The sequence below is a fragment of the Malaclemys terrapin genome, chromosome 22, assembly GCF_027887155.1.
Source record: "Malaclemys terrapin pileata isolate rMalTer1 chromosome 22, rMalTer1.hap1, whole genome shotgun sequence".
NCBI classification, from domain to species: domain Eukaryota; kingdom Metazoa; phylum Chordata; order Testudines; family Emydidae; genus Malaclemys; species Malaclemys terrapin.
The window spans coordinates 13009192-13022288 of NC_071526.1; the positions used below are offsets into that span (position 1 = coordinate 13009192).

Sequence of the window (13097 nt, forward strand, 5' to 3'; positions counted from 1 at the left end):
ACAATAAAAAAAGCATGATACAAGAGAGAACAGGTGGAGACAGACAGACAGGTGAGCACAAGGACTAATTATAGTTACCTACCTCCCCCTATTAGGTGGGGAGTTACTATGATTCGTAAAGCACTTTGTCCTCAGATGCCAGGAGGAGAGCAGAGAGTTCTTTGCTGATGATATCCTGCAAAGACTGGGCTGTGAGCCTAGGGAGAACAGGGCCTTGCAGGCAGGGCCGGCTCCAGGGTTTTAGCTGCCCCAAGCAGCCAAACAAACAAACAAAAAAAGCCGTGCTCGCGATCTGCGGCGGCAGGTCCTTTGCTCCGAGCAGGAGTGAGGGACCGTCCGCCGAATTGCCGCCAAACAGCTGCTTGGTAAGCTGGTGCTTGGAGCCGGTTCTGCTTGCAGGGAGACACTGGGCTCTACGCTCCCCGGCCTGAATTTCCAAATTGCTTTCCCTCTCCTCCAGGGATCACTGCTGCCTCTACAGGCATCCTCTCCTCCTGACAGCTCATGCTGCTCCAAAGGTTCAAGGTGGCTATAAACAACCATCTCTCTCTGGTTGCAGCCAGATCTGGATTCAGAGTCAGCCACTTCCATCCTGACAGCAAGAGGAGGGAGGATTCCTTTGCAGTCTGCGCAACGCAGCTCTCGATGGGGTGACCAGCCCTTACACCAGCAGAGGCTGGTTCCCGTGGCTACTGATGACTCCACAGAGGCAGGTCACGTGAGGTGCAGTCTGGGATGGGACCAATCCCTTAGCAGCTCGAAGTCTTCATCCAGGCAGTTCTGAGGTCAGTCAAACCAGCAAACCAAGGGTTCTAGTCACGTTCCCTCTAGCCTGCTCTTTAAATGTTCGCTGGCAATTAAGGGTGACTTTGCACAGTCAAGAAGTGAGTCCATCAAAAAGAGGATTTCCCTTCCCTTCCCCAAGCTGGGCCTACAGCCAGAGCACATTCCTCACACAGGGCCCCATCTTGCTCCCTTTGGAGATGGTAGCAAAACTCCTGTGGAGTCCAATGGGAACAGGAGTCCTATGCTTGGGGAGTTGCATATCAGAGACAGCCTGTTAACCCTCCCACTTTAGCCTCCATTCCCCGAGCCAGACAGCAGCTTGGGCAGCTCCGAGTCATGCTTAATAATCAGTAACTCCCATTCCCATGCCAGTCCATGGGATGTACAGGCAGCTGAGTGAATGTATTGAATCAGCAGGTTGCAAGATGGCAGCAGTGTTTCCTTTTGTCACAACTTCTGTACACAGATCCAGTTAAGGCTCTGGCTTTCCCAAAGGATGCAAAAGATTTGGATGAAAATTATCCCTCAGTTACTGAGAGGGGAGCCAGAGAGGTCTGGGAGATGGTCATCCAAGGCTGTGCAATGTAGCAAGGTACACACGGGGAGTACCATCCTTCCAACTGCTAGTCACCCTCAAGCACAGAGCTTTGGCTAAGGTTCCTAACAGGAGGTGGGAAGGAATGTTGGAAGTGCATGGTCTTCTGGGGTTATTGTTATAGAAGGCAAAAGAGAGGGATCAAAAGAAGAAATCAACAGATTCAGAGATAAAGTGAGAGCAGGGAAAAGGGCAGAGGAAGAAAACCAGTCAGTGAAATCTTCTGGAAAAGAGACAGGCAATGGAGGCATCATGGTCCAGTAGACCGGGCACAGGACTGAGACTTAGGGCTTTTGGTTCTAATCTCAGCTCTGCCGCTGATTTAGGCAAGTTCTTGTGCCTTGGTTTCCCCACCGTTGAAATCGGAGGGGAAAATGTTATGCAAATACAGTATTTATAATGCCACAGGTGTGGCTGTCACTTCACACAGCGAGCACACACATGGTCATTGCCCTCAATAATTTTCCCTCAAGGGCCCTGATCCTGCAAGCTCAACATACACACAGATGGCCCTTGTGGCCGTGTGGAACCCCATTGATTTCAGTGAGGCTTCGTGGAGGCACAGAGGTCTGCCCATGCAGGACTGGGACCTAAGTGAAGAGCTTACGCCCCTCTCACTGCAGGGTGGGCATATGAAGGATCTGAATCACATATGGAAACAAAAACTGTATTTCTTTTGCCCCACACATAAAACCATGTCTCTAAAGCAGGAATGAGTTAACAGTAGTAAAAGGTGTGAGGCAAACAGGTTCAGGGAATGAGTATTGGGGAAGTAATGAGGTGTTGTTTAGGGTTGCAATCACAAGGACAAGTGTAGGGCACTCCTGATCGCTGGCTTGTTCCTAGTTACATTAACACTTAGCAATAGGGTGACAGGGCAGAAGGGGATGGCATGGGAGCTACTAACTGGAAAAGTGGCTGCTTGTTTCACACATGAGAGATCTATCCCAGTCCAGGTTCGTTCAGGAGCAGCAGCAAGAAGTGGAATCTCTTTTTAATAAACAGCATCTCCAGGACAGAAGGAGGTAAGGTCTGTTTCCAGCCTCTGTTCAACTCTCTTGCCAGCTCTGAGATTCCACACTGACACCCAATGGCCACGTGCTTTTCTCAATCTGCCTTGCTGTAAAACCCAAACCTATTTTCCCCAATACTAATTTCCCCTACTGTTACTCACACCTTCTTGTCAACTGTCTGAAATGGACTACTCTCATTAGCACTTCAAAAGTTATCTTTCCTTCCTTGGTATCCTGCTGTGAAGTGAATTGTCTCCTTAGACCGACTTCACACTTGGTAAGGCAACTCCCATCCTTTCATGTATTTATACCTGCTCCTGTATTTTCCTCTCCATGCATCTGATGAAGTGGGCTCTAGCCCACAAAAGCTTATGCCCAAATAAATTTGTTAGTCTCTAAGGTGCCACAAGGACTCCTCGTTCTTGCTGTAAGGATAATTCCAGGGGTCAGCCTGTCCTCTGAATGGGAACAGCTCCCCTGTGTGCGTTTCTTGGGGAATTCCCAATGCCAGCCTGTGCCATTTATATTTCTAATGCAGCCCTCCAGACAGAAAGTTAAGGAGGGGGACCGACCTACTGGCCACACAGACACTGTCCAACAGACTTCTCATTGTCCCTCAGCACACTGAATTGTCTTTCACACTATCCGGTTACTCCTCAATCACATACCAGCATTCCCGACAAACGCCCAGCATATCTTTTTGAGACAAAATATAGTGCAATGTGTGTGTGTGCTGAAATTGCCCAAAGTTGTGCCTTATACCCTGTACTGCTAAAAGCTAGAGGAGGCAACAGTGACCAGCACCTGTGCTTCTGCAACAGGTCACTGGGAGTTATTTCCCAGCTCTCTCCAGGAAGCACGGAGTGAGCATGGCATGGCTGGTACAGCAGTGACAACTGTGAAATCCTCACTAGCCAGGGTGGGTTTCTTACACGTATACTCTCTGTTGTGCAACAAGAACCTTCAAGGATGAAGAACAATTCAGGGGACTTGGTTCATGCAGTGCAGAGAGAGGGTCTGGGCAGGGTGCAGTGGGATGCCGGGTAACCAGCACTGCGCCCCCCTGGCAGGATGCCCTGCGCTGCGCCCCCCCGGGGCCTGCTCCTCTCCCAGATGGGGGAATAGAACCCAGGAGTCCTGGCCACTTCCCAGGACAAGGTGCCCAGCGGCTGAGACTCCCCGCGGCAGGGGGCGCTGCGCTCGGCACCAGTAGGCAGCTCAAAGCCTGCACCGTCCCGCGCCCTTCTAACCCTGCCAGCAGCCTTTGTGGCGGATAAGCCCCACCCCCTCCCAATCCCCCCAATCATTCTCCACCCTGGCCCTTGTGCAGCAGCGATTGGCTAACCAGTGTGTCAGTCACACGTGACGCGAGGCGGGGCGAGCCGCAGCGGCCCAATGGGAGTGCTGGGTGGGCGGGCTCGCGGAGGGAGGCCGTGTGGAGCCGGGCGGACGGGGGAGCAGCGATGGCACCGAACGCGCAGAGCCGGGAAGGCGAAGGCCGGAGCCTCCGCAGGGGCCTCCGGGCCGTGCTGCTGGGGCCGCCCGGGGCGGGCAAAGGCACCCAGGTGAGGGGCCGGGCTCCCGGGGGCCGGGCTGCAGGGCGCTGCGCGGGGGGACACGTGGGCCGGGGGATCCCGACAGCACGGGCAGGGCCCTGCGTCGGGAGCGGCCAAGGTCACAGGTGGAGTCCGGCAGAGAACCCAGGAGTCCTGGCTCCTGCCCCCCTTCCCGGCCCCTGCTCCTCTCCCAGAGCAGGGAATAGAACCCAGGAGTCCTGGCTCCTGTTCCCCTTCCCGGCCCCCGGGGCCTGCTCCTCTCCCAGGCCAGGGAATAGAACCCAGGAGTCCTGGCTCCCCAGCCCCTCTTCCCGGTCCCTGGGGCCTGGTCCTTTCTCAGTCTGGGGAATAGAACCCAGGAGTCCTGGCTCCCCAGCCCCTGGGGCCTGCTCCTCTCCCAGACCTGGGAATAGAACCCAGGAGTCCTGGCTCCTGCCCCTCTTCCCGACCCCCGGGATCTACTCCTCTCCCAGGCCGGGGAATAGAACCCAGGAGTCCTGGCTCCCTAGCCCCTGGGGCCTGTTCCTCTCCCAGACCTGGGAATAGAACCCAGGAGTCCTGGCTCCCCAGCCCCTGGGGCCTGTTCCTCTCCCAGACCTGGGAATAGAACCCAGGAGTCCTGGCTCCCCAGCCCCTGGGGCCTGTTCCTCTCCCAGACTTGGGAATAGAACCCAGGAGTCCTGGCTCCTGCCCCCCTTCTCGGTCCCTGGGGCCTGCTCCTCTCCCAAAGTGGGGAATAAAACCCAGGAGTCCTGGCTCCCGTCCCCCTCTGCTCCTCTCCCAGATTGGGGACTAGAACCCAGGAGTCCTGGCTCCCCAGCCGTTTCTCTCCCCAGAGTACACTCTCCCCACATCTTAATCTCTGGTTGTAACTGATGTGTTGTAGTCAATCAATGGTCTCTAATAATGTGTAGCAGCTTTTAGCTGGCCTTTGTTTGCAAAGTATGTTACAAATGCTTATGAGCTTTGCTTATCCTCGTGCACCCCTGTAAATTAAGAAGCATTTTCTGCATCTTGTATAGGAGGAGACGGGGGTGCAGAGCGTGGAAATTAGTTCACCAGGGAGAGAGCTGAAAATAGAACCCAGGAGTTCTTGGCTCCAAAATCCCACTCTCGAAATATGCTTCCTTATTGCTCAGAGCCGTCAGCCCCCCCGACATGACAGCTCCACGCAGCCAGCCAACTCTACTTCTCCTGGTGTCTTCCCTGCATCACTCCTCCATTTTCTTTATTCCCTGGCCTCTTCCAATAGATTCCCCTCCCCCATCTGTTCCCCTCTGCAGACCTTGCTTCTCTTGACAGTCCCAATTGGCTTCAGGCACTGAGACTCCAGATCTGTTGCTTGAGAATTGTGCAGGTTCCCACTGATATGGAACATTAAAAGCTTTGCATGGCTTGTAGCTCTGCTGTGGAAGGACCAAGTGTGACTGTTAGGGCAAAATTAACAGGGAAAAAGGACCAAGTAGTTGTCTCATTGTTGAGCTGACCTGCTGTGTTCTCACCACACTTCCTGCTGTATGTATAGAGGGAAGATGTGTCTCAATCAGCAATGTGGTAACTGCTTACCCAAACAAGCCGCTCCATGTTGTTTTAAGAATCCTTAGAACTCCCCCTAGCTCTTGGGTTGCCTGAGAAATTATTTCACCCATGTGAATGAACAGAATTTCTCTGCCTCCTTGCATCAACTGATTTCTAGTTAATCTGCCCCTTTGGCTACTGCCCTTCATACTGCTTGGGGCATGCTCCCAGACCATGTTAAAGTAATTTGTCTGGTTCTCCTTGCAAAACCAGCTCCTTTGTACCAACGTTACCAAACCCTGTTTGAATTTTAACCCTTAACTTTTTAATATAGCTTCCATCACTGTGAGGTGAAATTACTTCCCGTGATAAAAACTTCACCTGTGGAGAATCAATGGGATCCTTTCATGGAAGTTACACCCAATTCACTTTTTATTCTGTTTTCTCCCATCATAGGCTCCTAAACTTGCTGAAACCTACTGCGTTTGCCACCTGGCAACAGGTGACATGCTGAGGGCCATGGTGGCTTCAGGATCAGAGCTGGGTAAAAGGTTGAAGGAGACTATGGATGCTGGGAAGCTGGTGGGTATAGTGAGATGTGTACGGCTAATGAAAGTTCCAATCGTCTGGGTATATTGAGAGGACTGAAAAAAGCCTTTTAAAAAAAATACAAGCCTGTGGTGATCGAACAGCTGTCCTTCATATAGAAACCAATGACAAACCCAGACCAGAAAACTAAGAACAAGTTCCAAGGGAAATGTGTGGTTTTCCCCTCCCCTTCCCCCAATGCCACAGGAAAGATGTCTTGTAAAGATGCTTCTCCCTCTCCTGCATAGATCTGCATTTTCCTCCTTAAAATTCCTGTTTTCTTAGCTTTTAGCTTTCCCTTTTGCTTTATCTAGTTTCACAGAACATAGGGTAAATCCTGATTAATCAGCTTCTGGCTAATAAACACTCTGTTACCCCAAACTGCGGTTATGTCTCTGGGGTTGCAGGAACAGGTGTTAGCACTACGGCATTCCCAAGCCTCCTGTTCACATGGTGCTCCTAAGCCCTGCAGAGTGAAGATTCCAGTTATCCAAAGATTTCATACGTCTCCTGAGTCCTTCAGATAATTGCGGTTCACCTGTAATTTGTAAGGTGAAAGTAAGGCCTTAAGACCATTTACCCTCACGATTACAGGGGGCATTAAACTCTTCCATGTGAAAATGGCTTGGTTTGGGGTCCCAGATGACTATATCTAGTACCTGTGGACGAAATGTGCCACAGACTTCAAAGCATTTTGTCAAGGTGGGTAAAGCTCTTAATGGGGAAACTGAGGCAGGGAGTGACGTAACTTGCTCAAAATAACAGTTGGAACTGAGGTGTACTCGTAACTATATACCCAGGTTCAGACCCCCCCCCCCCCTTCTTTTCTCTTCTGTCCCCATGTGTTACACTGAATTATGCTATTTGCCAATAGCAGGCTTTAGTACTCTTAAGAAAACTCCTCCAGAAGGCTTTGCGGTAGCACAGTCAGACTGCTTATCTTCAGCCTTCATGTGGAGCTTGCATTGCATCATTGAACCTGCAATATCACAACTGGCTATGAAAGATAGGAGCACTATCTAGAAAGACGGGCAGTTATCTTTAATGTGCGTGGTACTGGGAACACTGAACCGCATTGGCAATATATTGTATTAGCATATTCTGGCTTTAAGATAACTTAGTTTGATGGAAGTACAGCAATTCCCAAAGCCCGTTCTTGGAATGTGTTTACTTTTTAAAAATAATGTAGCTTTCTCTTAAATGGAGGGTTGCATCAGCCAGAGAATCATGGAAAGAACTTTAAATGCCAACCAAACCACCCGACCTCTATTGCATCATCCATTTTAGGGCTCTTTCCTCTAATGGCAGATCTGTACACCAAAGGAAAACCTGCAGCTGGCCCGTGCCAGCTGTCTCGGGATCAGGCTTTGGGGCTGTTTCATTGCTGTACAGACTTTGTGCTCACTGAAGTTCGAGCTCTGGGATCTTTCCACCTTGCAGGGTCCTAGAGCCCTGAGCTCAGAAGTCTATTCAGCACTGAAACAGCCTCGCAGCCCAAGCCCTGAAAGCCTGAGTCAGCTGGAACCGGCCAGCCATGGGTTTCTAGTTGATGTGTAGCCATACCCTAGCCTACCTGAAACCCTAGGACCAGATTCCGCTAGGCTGCAGTAGCATAAATCAGGAGTAACTTCACTCCTGACATTGGGGAGTTACTTTGGATTTAAACCAATAACATTTGGCCACTAGTCTGCTTTGGTGTCTTCCACAGTCAACTTCATCCCAATTTTATGTTCAGGTTGGAGTATGGGGAAGCCAAGTAAAGCCCAGATGCTGCAAGCACCTATACGTGTTCTTACCTTTAAGCACGTGAGTTAAAGTTACCTGGGCTATTCATGTGCCTAAAGTTAAACTTGCATGTAACTTTGCAGGAATTCCTCTACAGGGGAAACGGTGAAATTGTGCATTTCTCAGCACCTTTTTAATAAATTAAAATAATCCTTAATCTGTGTTATAGCGGTTGACTCCTGCCTGTAGGGTCTGTGGAATCTGTCCCACGATCAGCGAATGCACAAGTTAAGATGCTCGTAATGCTGTTCACTGGCCCACATTGTGTGACATGTAGTATTTGTGCTCAGTGAGCCTGTTAAATGTATGTCTTGCTATCTACATGTTACATACACACACCTAGCAAAAGAGAACCTTTGCTTCCCGACTAGGGTGGGTTTGAACGGGCAGCTTTTGCATTGTATGAATAATACTTTGTGTTCAATTATATTACACATACCCATGGTTAACATTGCTCTTTTGCATTGGTTTTGTTGCACATAGGAGCAGGTGCAGACTAGGCACTCGTGATCCCTGGCTCTGATGTGTATAGTCAGTGGCTAGCAGGTGTGAAGACAGTGTTCGGTGAAGTCAGTTGAATTGCAGGGGTTTAAATAAGGGCACCCTATGGTCCATCATGCTTAAGATAGGACCGCGATGGCCTAATCTGGTCTATTTACTGTTTTTAACGAGCTGTCTGTGACTTTCTTCTAAGGTGAGTGATGAGATGGTGGTGGAACTGATTGAGAAAAACCTGCAGACTCCTCCCTGCAAAAATGGCTTCCTGCTGGATGGTTTCCCTCGCACAGTGAAGCAGGCGGAGATGGTACGTGACTTCAAATCCTCTAACTCAGTAGCTCTTGTTACAGCTCCATTCCCACCCCCAGCCATGTCTCTAGAGGAGACTTGATTATGTCGGAACTCTCTCTGTTGCAGTGTATCTATGTACTTAAGGGGAATGTTTTCTATTACAGCTGGATGAGCTCATGGAGAAGAGAAGAGAGAAGCTAGATTCCGTGATTGAATTCAGCATTGCTGACTCCTTACTCATCCGGAGGATCACTGGACGGTAATAATTCTCCTTCCTCCACAAATAGGGCAAGTCCATTTTTCTTATCGTTTTCCCAATGGTTTGGGAGAACGTAGTGAATTTTGGTTCCTGGGATAGTTTTACCACTGGGTGGAGCCAGCTGTGTCAAAGAACCTCAATCCTGGCCTGCTTCAGCCTTTGCTATTTCAGTCTTTGCTCCACATATATACTCGGTTCTGCTGTGTCACCTCAGTACTGACCTGTAGCATGCCCTGCTATTCCCATCCTGGGCCTTCCTTGAACAAAGTCTGTCCGTCTGTGCCACAGATAGGGGTTGGAGATATGACTAAGCATCAAGGGAAAATGTGAAACGCTAATGGTTGATGCCTTATGCTGTATCTTCTCTGGTGTTATCACTGCTTCATTGTATTACCCTGCAAGATGAAGTGCAACCAAACATCCTTGTCCTGGATCAGCCATGACCATTTGGATCCAGCAGAAGTTCTCCATTACATCACTTAGCCATTTAAAATATGGATTTCCAGAAGATTCCTGTCTCACTCCTGGACAAAATACTCCTCCACCCCCCCAGCACAGCTTCTTTTCTTCAGCTCCCTGGAGAGCTGCTTGATTGAATTGACTCGAGCAAATTTATTGATAGAGTGAAAAACACCTGTGCTGCTGCAGATGTTTCTCATGCTGACTGGTGTTTGGTTGTCGTCCTATCATGAGTACAGCGGTACTTTGCTGACGCTTGTTTTCGGTTTTAGGCTGATCCACCCAGCAAGTGGCCGCTCTTACCACGAGGAGTTCAATCCCCCTAAAGAGCACATGAAGGATGATGTATGTGAGCTACTGATACATTTCTCCTGAGATCTTATTTCAATTACCTTCAATTCAATGTCAGACCAGTAACCAAGCTTTTACTGCCCTGTCTTCACATCTTGTCACCTCCATTTGACTAGAGAGGAGTTTGATGGAGGGGAGGGCTCTGCTGGGCTGTAACAAGCTGTAGATTTGGCCTCTTCACTGTCTTCTTCCTTTCTCAGGCCACCGGGGAGCCCTTGATCCGCCGTTCTGACGATAACGAAGTGGCTTTGAAAACTCGCCTGAAGTCCTACCACACCCAGACCACCCCGCTGGTAGACTACTACAGCAAACGAGGGATCCATACACCCATAGATGCCTCCCAGTCCCCTGACGTGGTGTTTGCCAGCATCTTGGCAGCCTTCTCGAAAGCCACATGTAAAGACCTGGTTATGTTTGTTTAGAGCTCCGCTAGTGCAGGACACTCCCTTTTCCTGTGGGGTCAGGGAGAGGAACAGCCCATTAGAGAGCGGAAGGAGGGGGGATGACCGCCTGAGAGAGGGGGCTGTGCAAAGTGTCCATTAAACAAGCAGTTGCTGGTCTATTTTTCTGGCCTATGTGAACATGCTGGTATGTTTCTGTATACCTGTGTGAGAGAGAGAGAATATAGCCTGTAGGGGGCGCAGTGAGCTAATGTACCAGCCGTTTGCTGCTAATTACATGTTTACATCCAGTGAGGTCAAAAGTGACAGTTTGGTTTCTTCTAAGGAGTCCTAGTTAATAGGAAAACAGCTGCACTTTCCGCTGTTTGATCTGTTTGGCTGGGACCCAGCATGGGAGTAGCAGGAGTACTGAAGGTCATGGCTGATCTGAGGGGAGGGAAAAGCTCGCAGTACACAGGTCAGTGGCATCTTCCATGCCTCACCGTACAGCTGCGGAAAATAAAACGCTCGGTCTGCTTGCAGGAAGTGAGCGTCTGTGTGGGAGGAGGAATGAATACAAAATGTGTGAGTGGAGTGTGTGCTGCTTAGTACCATTTCAGAACAGAAGCCTTTACCTTGTGGTACATGTCCTATTTATTTTATACTGTATGAGCAATACTGTAACCAGCCTAGTTTTCTTGGAGGGAAATCTGGATCCTAGTGGGTTTAACTCAAAAGGGGGAAGGTGAGTGAAGGCCATAGGAGACTCCCCCTTGGAAAGGGGGTGGGAAGGGAGGCAAATTCCATGGATTCCGCTGTCTCCTCAACCCCTGATCACGGGAGACAATGTGGCGAACCCTTCATGTAGTTTTCTCAAGGTTTCCAAACAAGTCATTCTTCAAGGAGTGTGCGATAAAAGCTTCGAGTGTCCTTGAGCCCTTCTGACCTGCCTTATGATATCATGGAAATACACTTAGGCTTGCTTGAGAAACTCAAGTGCTCGTGCAGAAATCTGTGCTGCCTGATGTTGATTTTAACGTGACAGAGGTCATGCTGCCCTCACAGTAAAAACAAGGCTGGTATGAAAGGAACGAACTCTGTCCTGTGTGGAAATCTCAACAGTATGTGGAAGCTTCTGGTATAAATGCTTATTGGCCCAGATGAAGCTGAGTGTCCTTTAACCTTCAGTGTATTTTGCTGACTTGGTGTAATAGGCTGTGTAATCTCATTGTGTATAGGAGATGTGGAGTCTGTGTGCTGAGCTGCCGGAGGGACTGGCCCATTCAGTTTGGGGGTCAGCCAGGAGGCTTTCTTCTCTCCTTTTGTTCATGATTTACTGTTAATCACACTCTGCGCCTGCACATCCTTTCCTGTGAAGTACAGTTGTCCCCTCCCCCTTTCAAAAATCTGTAAATAGCCCCAGAAACTGAAAGCGGTCTTGTCACTGCTGCTCTCTGAAAGCATGTGACTGTGCGGAAAGGGGCGTGGAGGGAAAACAGAAGTTTAGAGACTCTTGCTCTGTTTGGGTCTTCCCCAACTTCCACTGTCTTGCAGTGGTATTTCCTCTTGCTTCACCACAACAGAGACTCTGTGGTTGGGCTGCTAGTGGGGTGCTGGGTACAGATGCTCTGGTAAAAGCAGATAGGAACTTCCAGTTAGTTCAGGAATGTAAGAAGACTGGCTATAGACAGCAATGGAAATGAGTGTCTGTTGGAGCCACTACTGTGTAATTGTTTGCCTAGAATGACAGAAACTATCCCTTGAGTGTACTTGAATCTGTTGAGAAGGGAAGCCCATTTAGCAATAATCTAATGGAAGATCCCCACTAACTCACCTGGATTTGGGAAACAGCGCATCCCATCCCCGTGTGTGATCTGCATCTGTCCTACATGTCAGCCTCATTCTGCTGTTAACCATGACTGTTTGGTTTTTATTCCTTAAATCTGTTTGTTTTGTTTTTTCTTTTTGTTTCCCATTTATTTCAGCTCAGTGACTCCATAGGCCAGACAAGACACCAGCAAAGGCTGCATGCTCCATCACCTCACTCCATCCCTTCCCCTTGGGAGAAAGGGAGGGTTGGGAGGGATGGGGGGTCCTGATCAGAGGAAAGGTGGGGAAGAAGGAGAAGGCAGAGTGGTTTGTTTCTCGTCAGAATCATGTTCAAGAGGAGATTGATCTTCTTTAATAAAAAAAAAAGACAAGTATTTGGGGAGGAAGAACACATTGTATTGTATGAAAATGGATTTCTGTGCCAAAGATCAGACTGCTGAGTCTTTGCCCTGCGATGAGCGTTGGACTTGGTGCAATTTCTAGCTTCCCAATGGGACTCCCGGTACTGCCATTGTTTGGTAGCTCTACATGGTTTCTTTTTTCCCCTAAGGTCATTGTAGAATTTTTCTGCTTCCTAAACTTAATTCCCCTATTGTAGGACCAAAATGAATATGTGAAATGACTCCTTAGCTCTGTAATGGAGAAAATAGCTGACTAAATTGTACTTCCCTTGTTGCCTGGATATTTTGGCCTTCCTAAAACAAGGCAAAGGTGGTCAGAGGAGCGTTCTGCTCCTGTGTGATGCCAACAGGGACCTGAGCTCAAGCCCAAGCCTTCCATCTTTCTGATCTTGATAAAGCTGAACTTCCTAAAATGCTGAAGGAAATATGTAGGATTTTACCCCTCTCCCACTTGACTGGAAGCGACAGTGAATTGGATTTTTTTGCCTCTTTTTACAAACCAAATGCTGCCTTGTCTAGTCTCTGAATCAATAAAACATACTTTAAATTTTGTATCTGTAGCTGCGTTTGTCTCTTTTTGACCTGCACACAAAACAGGCTGGCAGAGGCGATATGTACTGTAGACTACATCTACCAGAAGTGAGAGTGTAGAGGATGACCAGAAAGTCCAGCCAGAGAACTCCACTCTGTGCAACTACAAACATACCCTCTCATTTTTTTTCTTTCTTAAATACATTTCAAACACCCTATTACGGATGTGATTGTTCCAAGTGCTGTCCCTGTTCTC

The 13097-nt window shown here is 49.0% G+C and overlaps 1 protein-coding gene across 3 annotated transcripts; it reads left to right on the top strand.

Moving 5' to 3' along the window:
- The first annotated feature begins 3824 nt into the window (after window positions 1-3824).
- AK2 (adenylate kinase 2) lies at window positions 3825-12862 on the top strand. 3 transcript variants are annotated; one of them, XM_054011781.1, is made up of 7 exons: window positions 3825-3959; window positions 5925-6050; window positions 8536-8646; window positions 8795-8889; window positions 9621-9693; window positions 9900-10095; window positions 12065-12862. In XM_054011781.1, exons 1-7 carry the CDS (start codon window positions 3858-3860, stop codon window positions 12070-12072), a joined length of 711 nt encoding a protein of 236 aa, XP_053867756.1. In that variant the 5' UTR covers window positions 3825-3857; the 3' UTR covers window positions 12073-12862. The 3 variants fall into 3 exon arrangements, with proteins under 3 accessions (XP_053867756.1, XP_053867755.1, XP_053867754.1); XM_054011780.1 differs by having other exon boundaries at window positions 12070-12862; XM_054011779.1 differs by having other exon boundaries at window positions 9900-12862.
- The last annotated feature ends 235 nt before the right edge of the window (window positions 12863-13097 follow it).

Bases quoted from the DNA above. Each gene is read 5' to 3' on its own strand.
- AK2 (XM_054011779.1), top strand. From the start codon at position 3,858: ATGGCACCGAACGCGCAGAGCCGGGAAGGCGAAGGCCGGAGCCTCCGC. The intron at 3,960-5,924 runs GTGAGGGGCCGG...CTCCCATCATAG, and splicing joins GGGCGGGCAAAGGCACCCAG to GCTCCTAAACTTGCTGAAAC. The intron at 8,647-8,794 runs GTACGTGACTTC...TTTCTATTACAG, and splicing joins CAGTGAAGCAGGCGGAGATG to CTGGATGAGCTCATGGAGAA.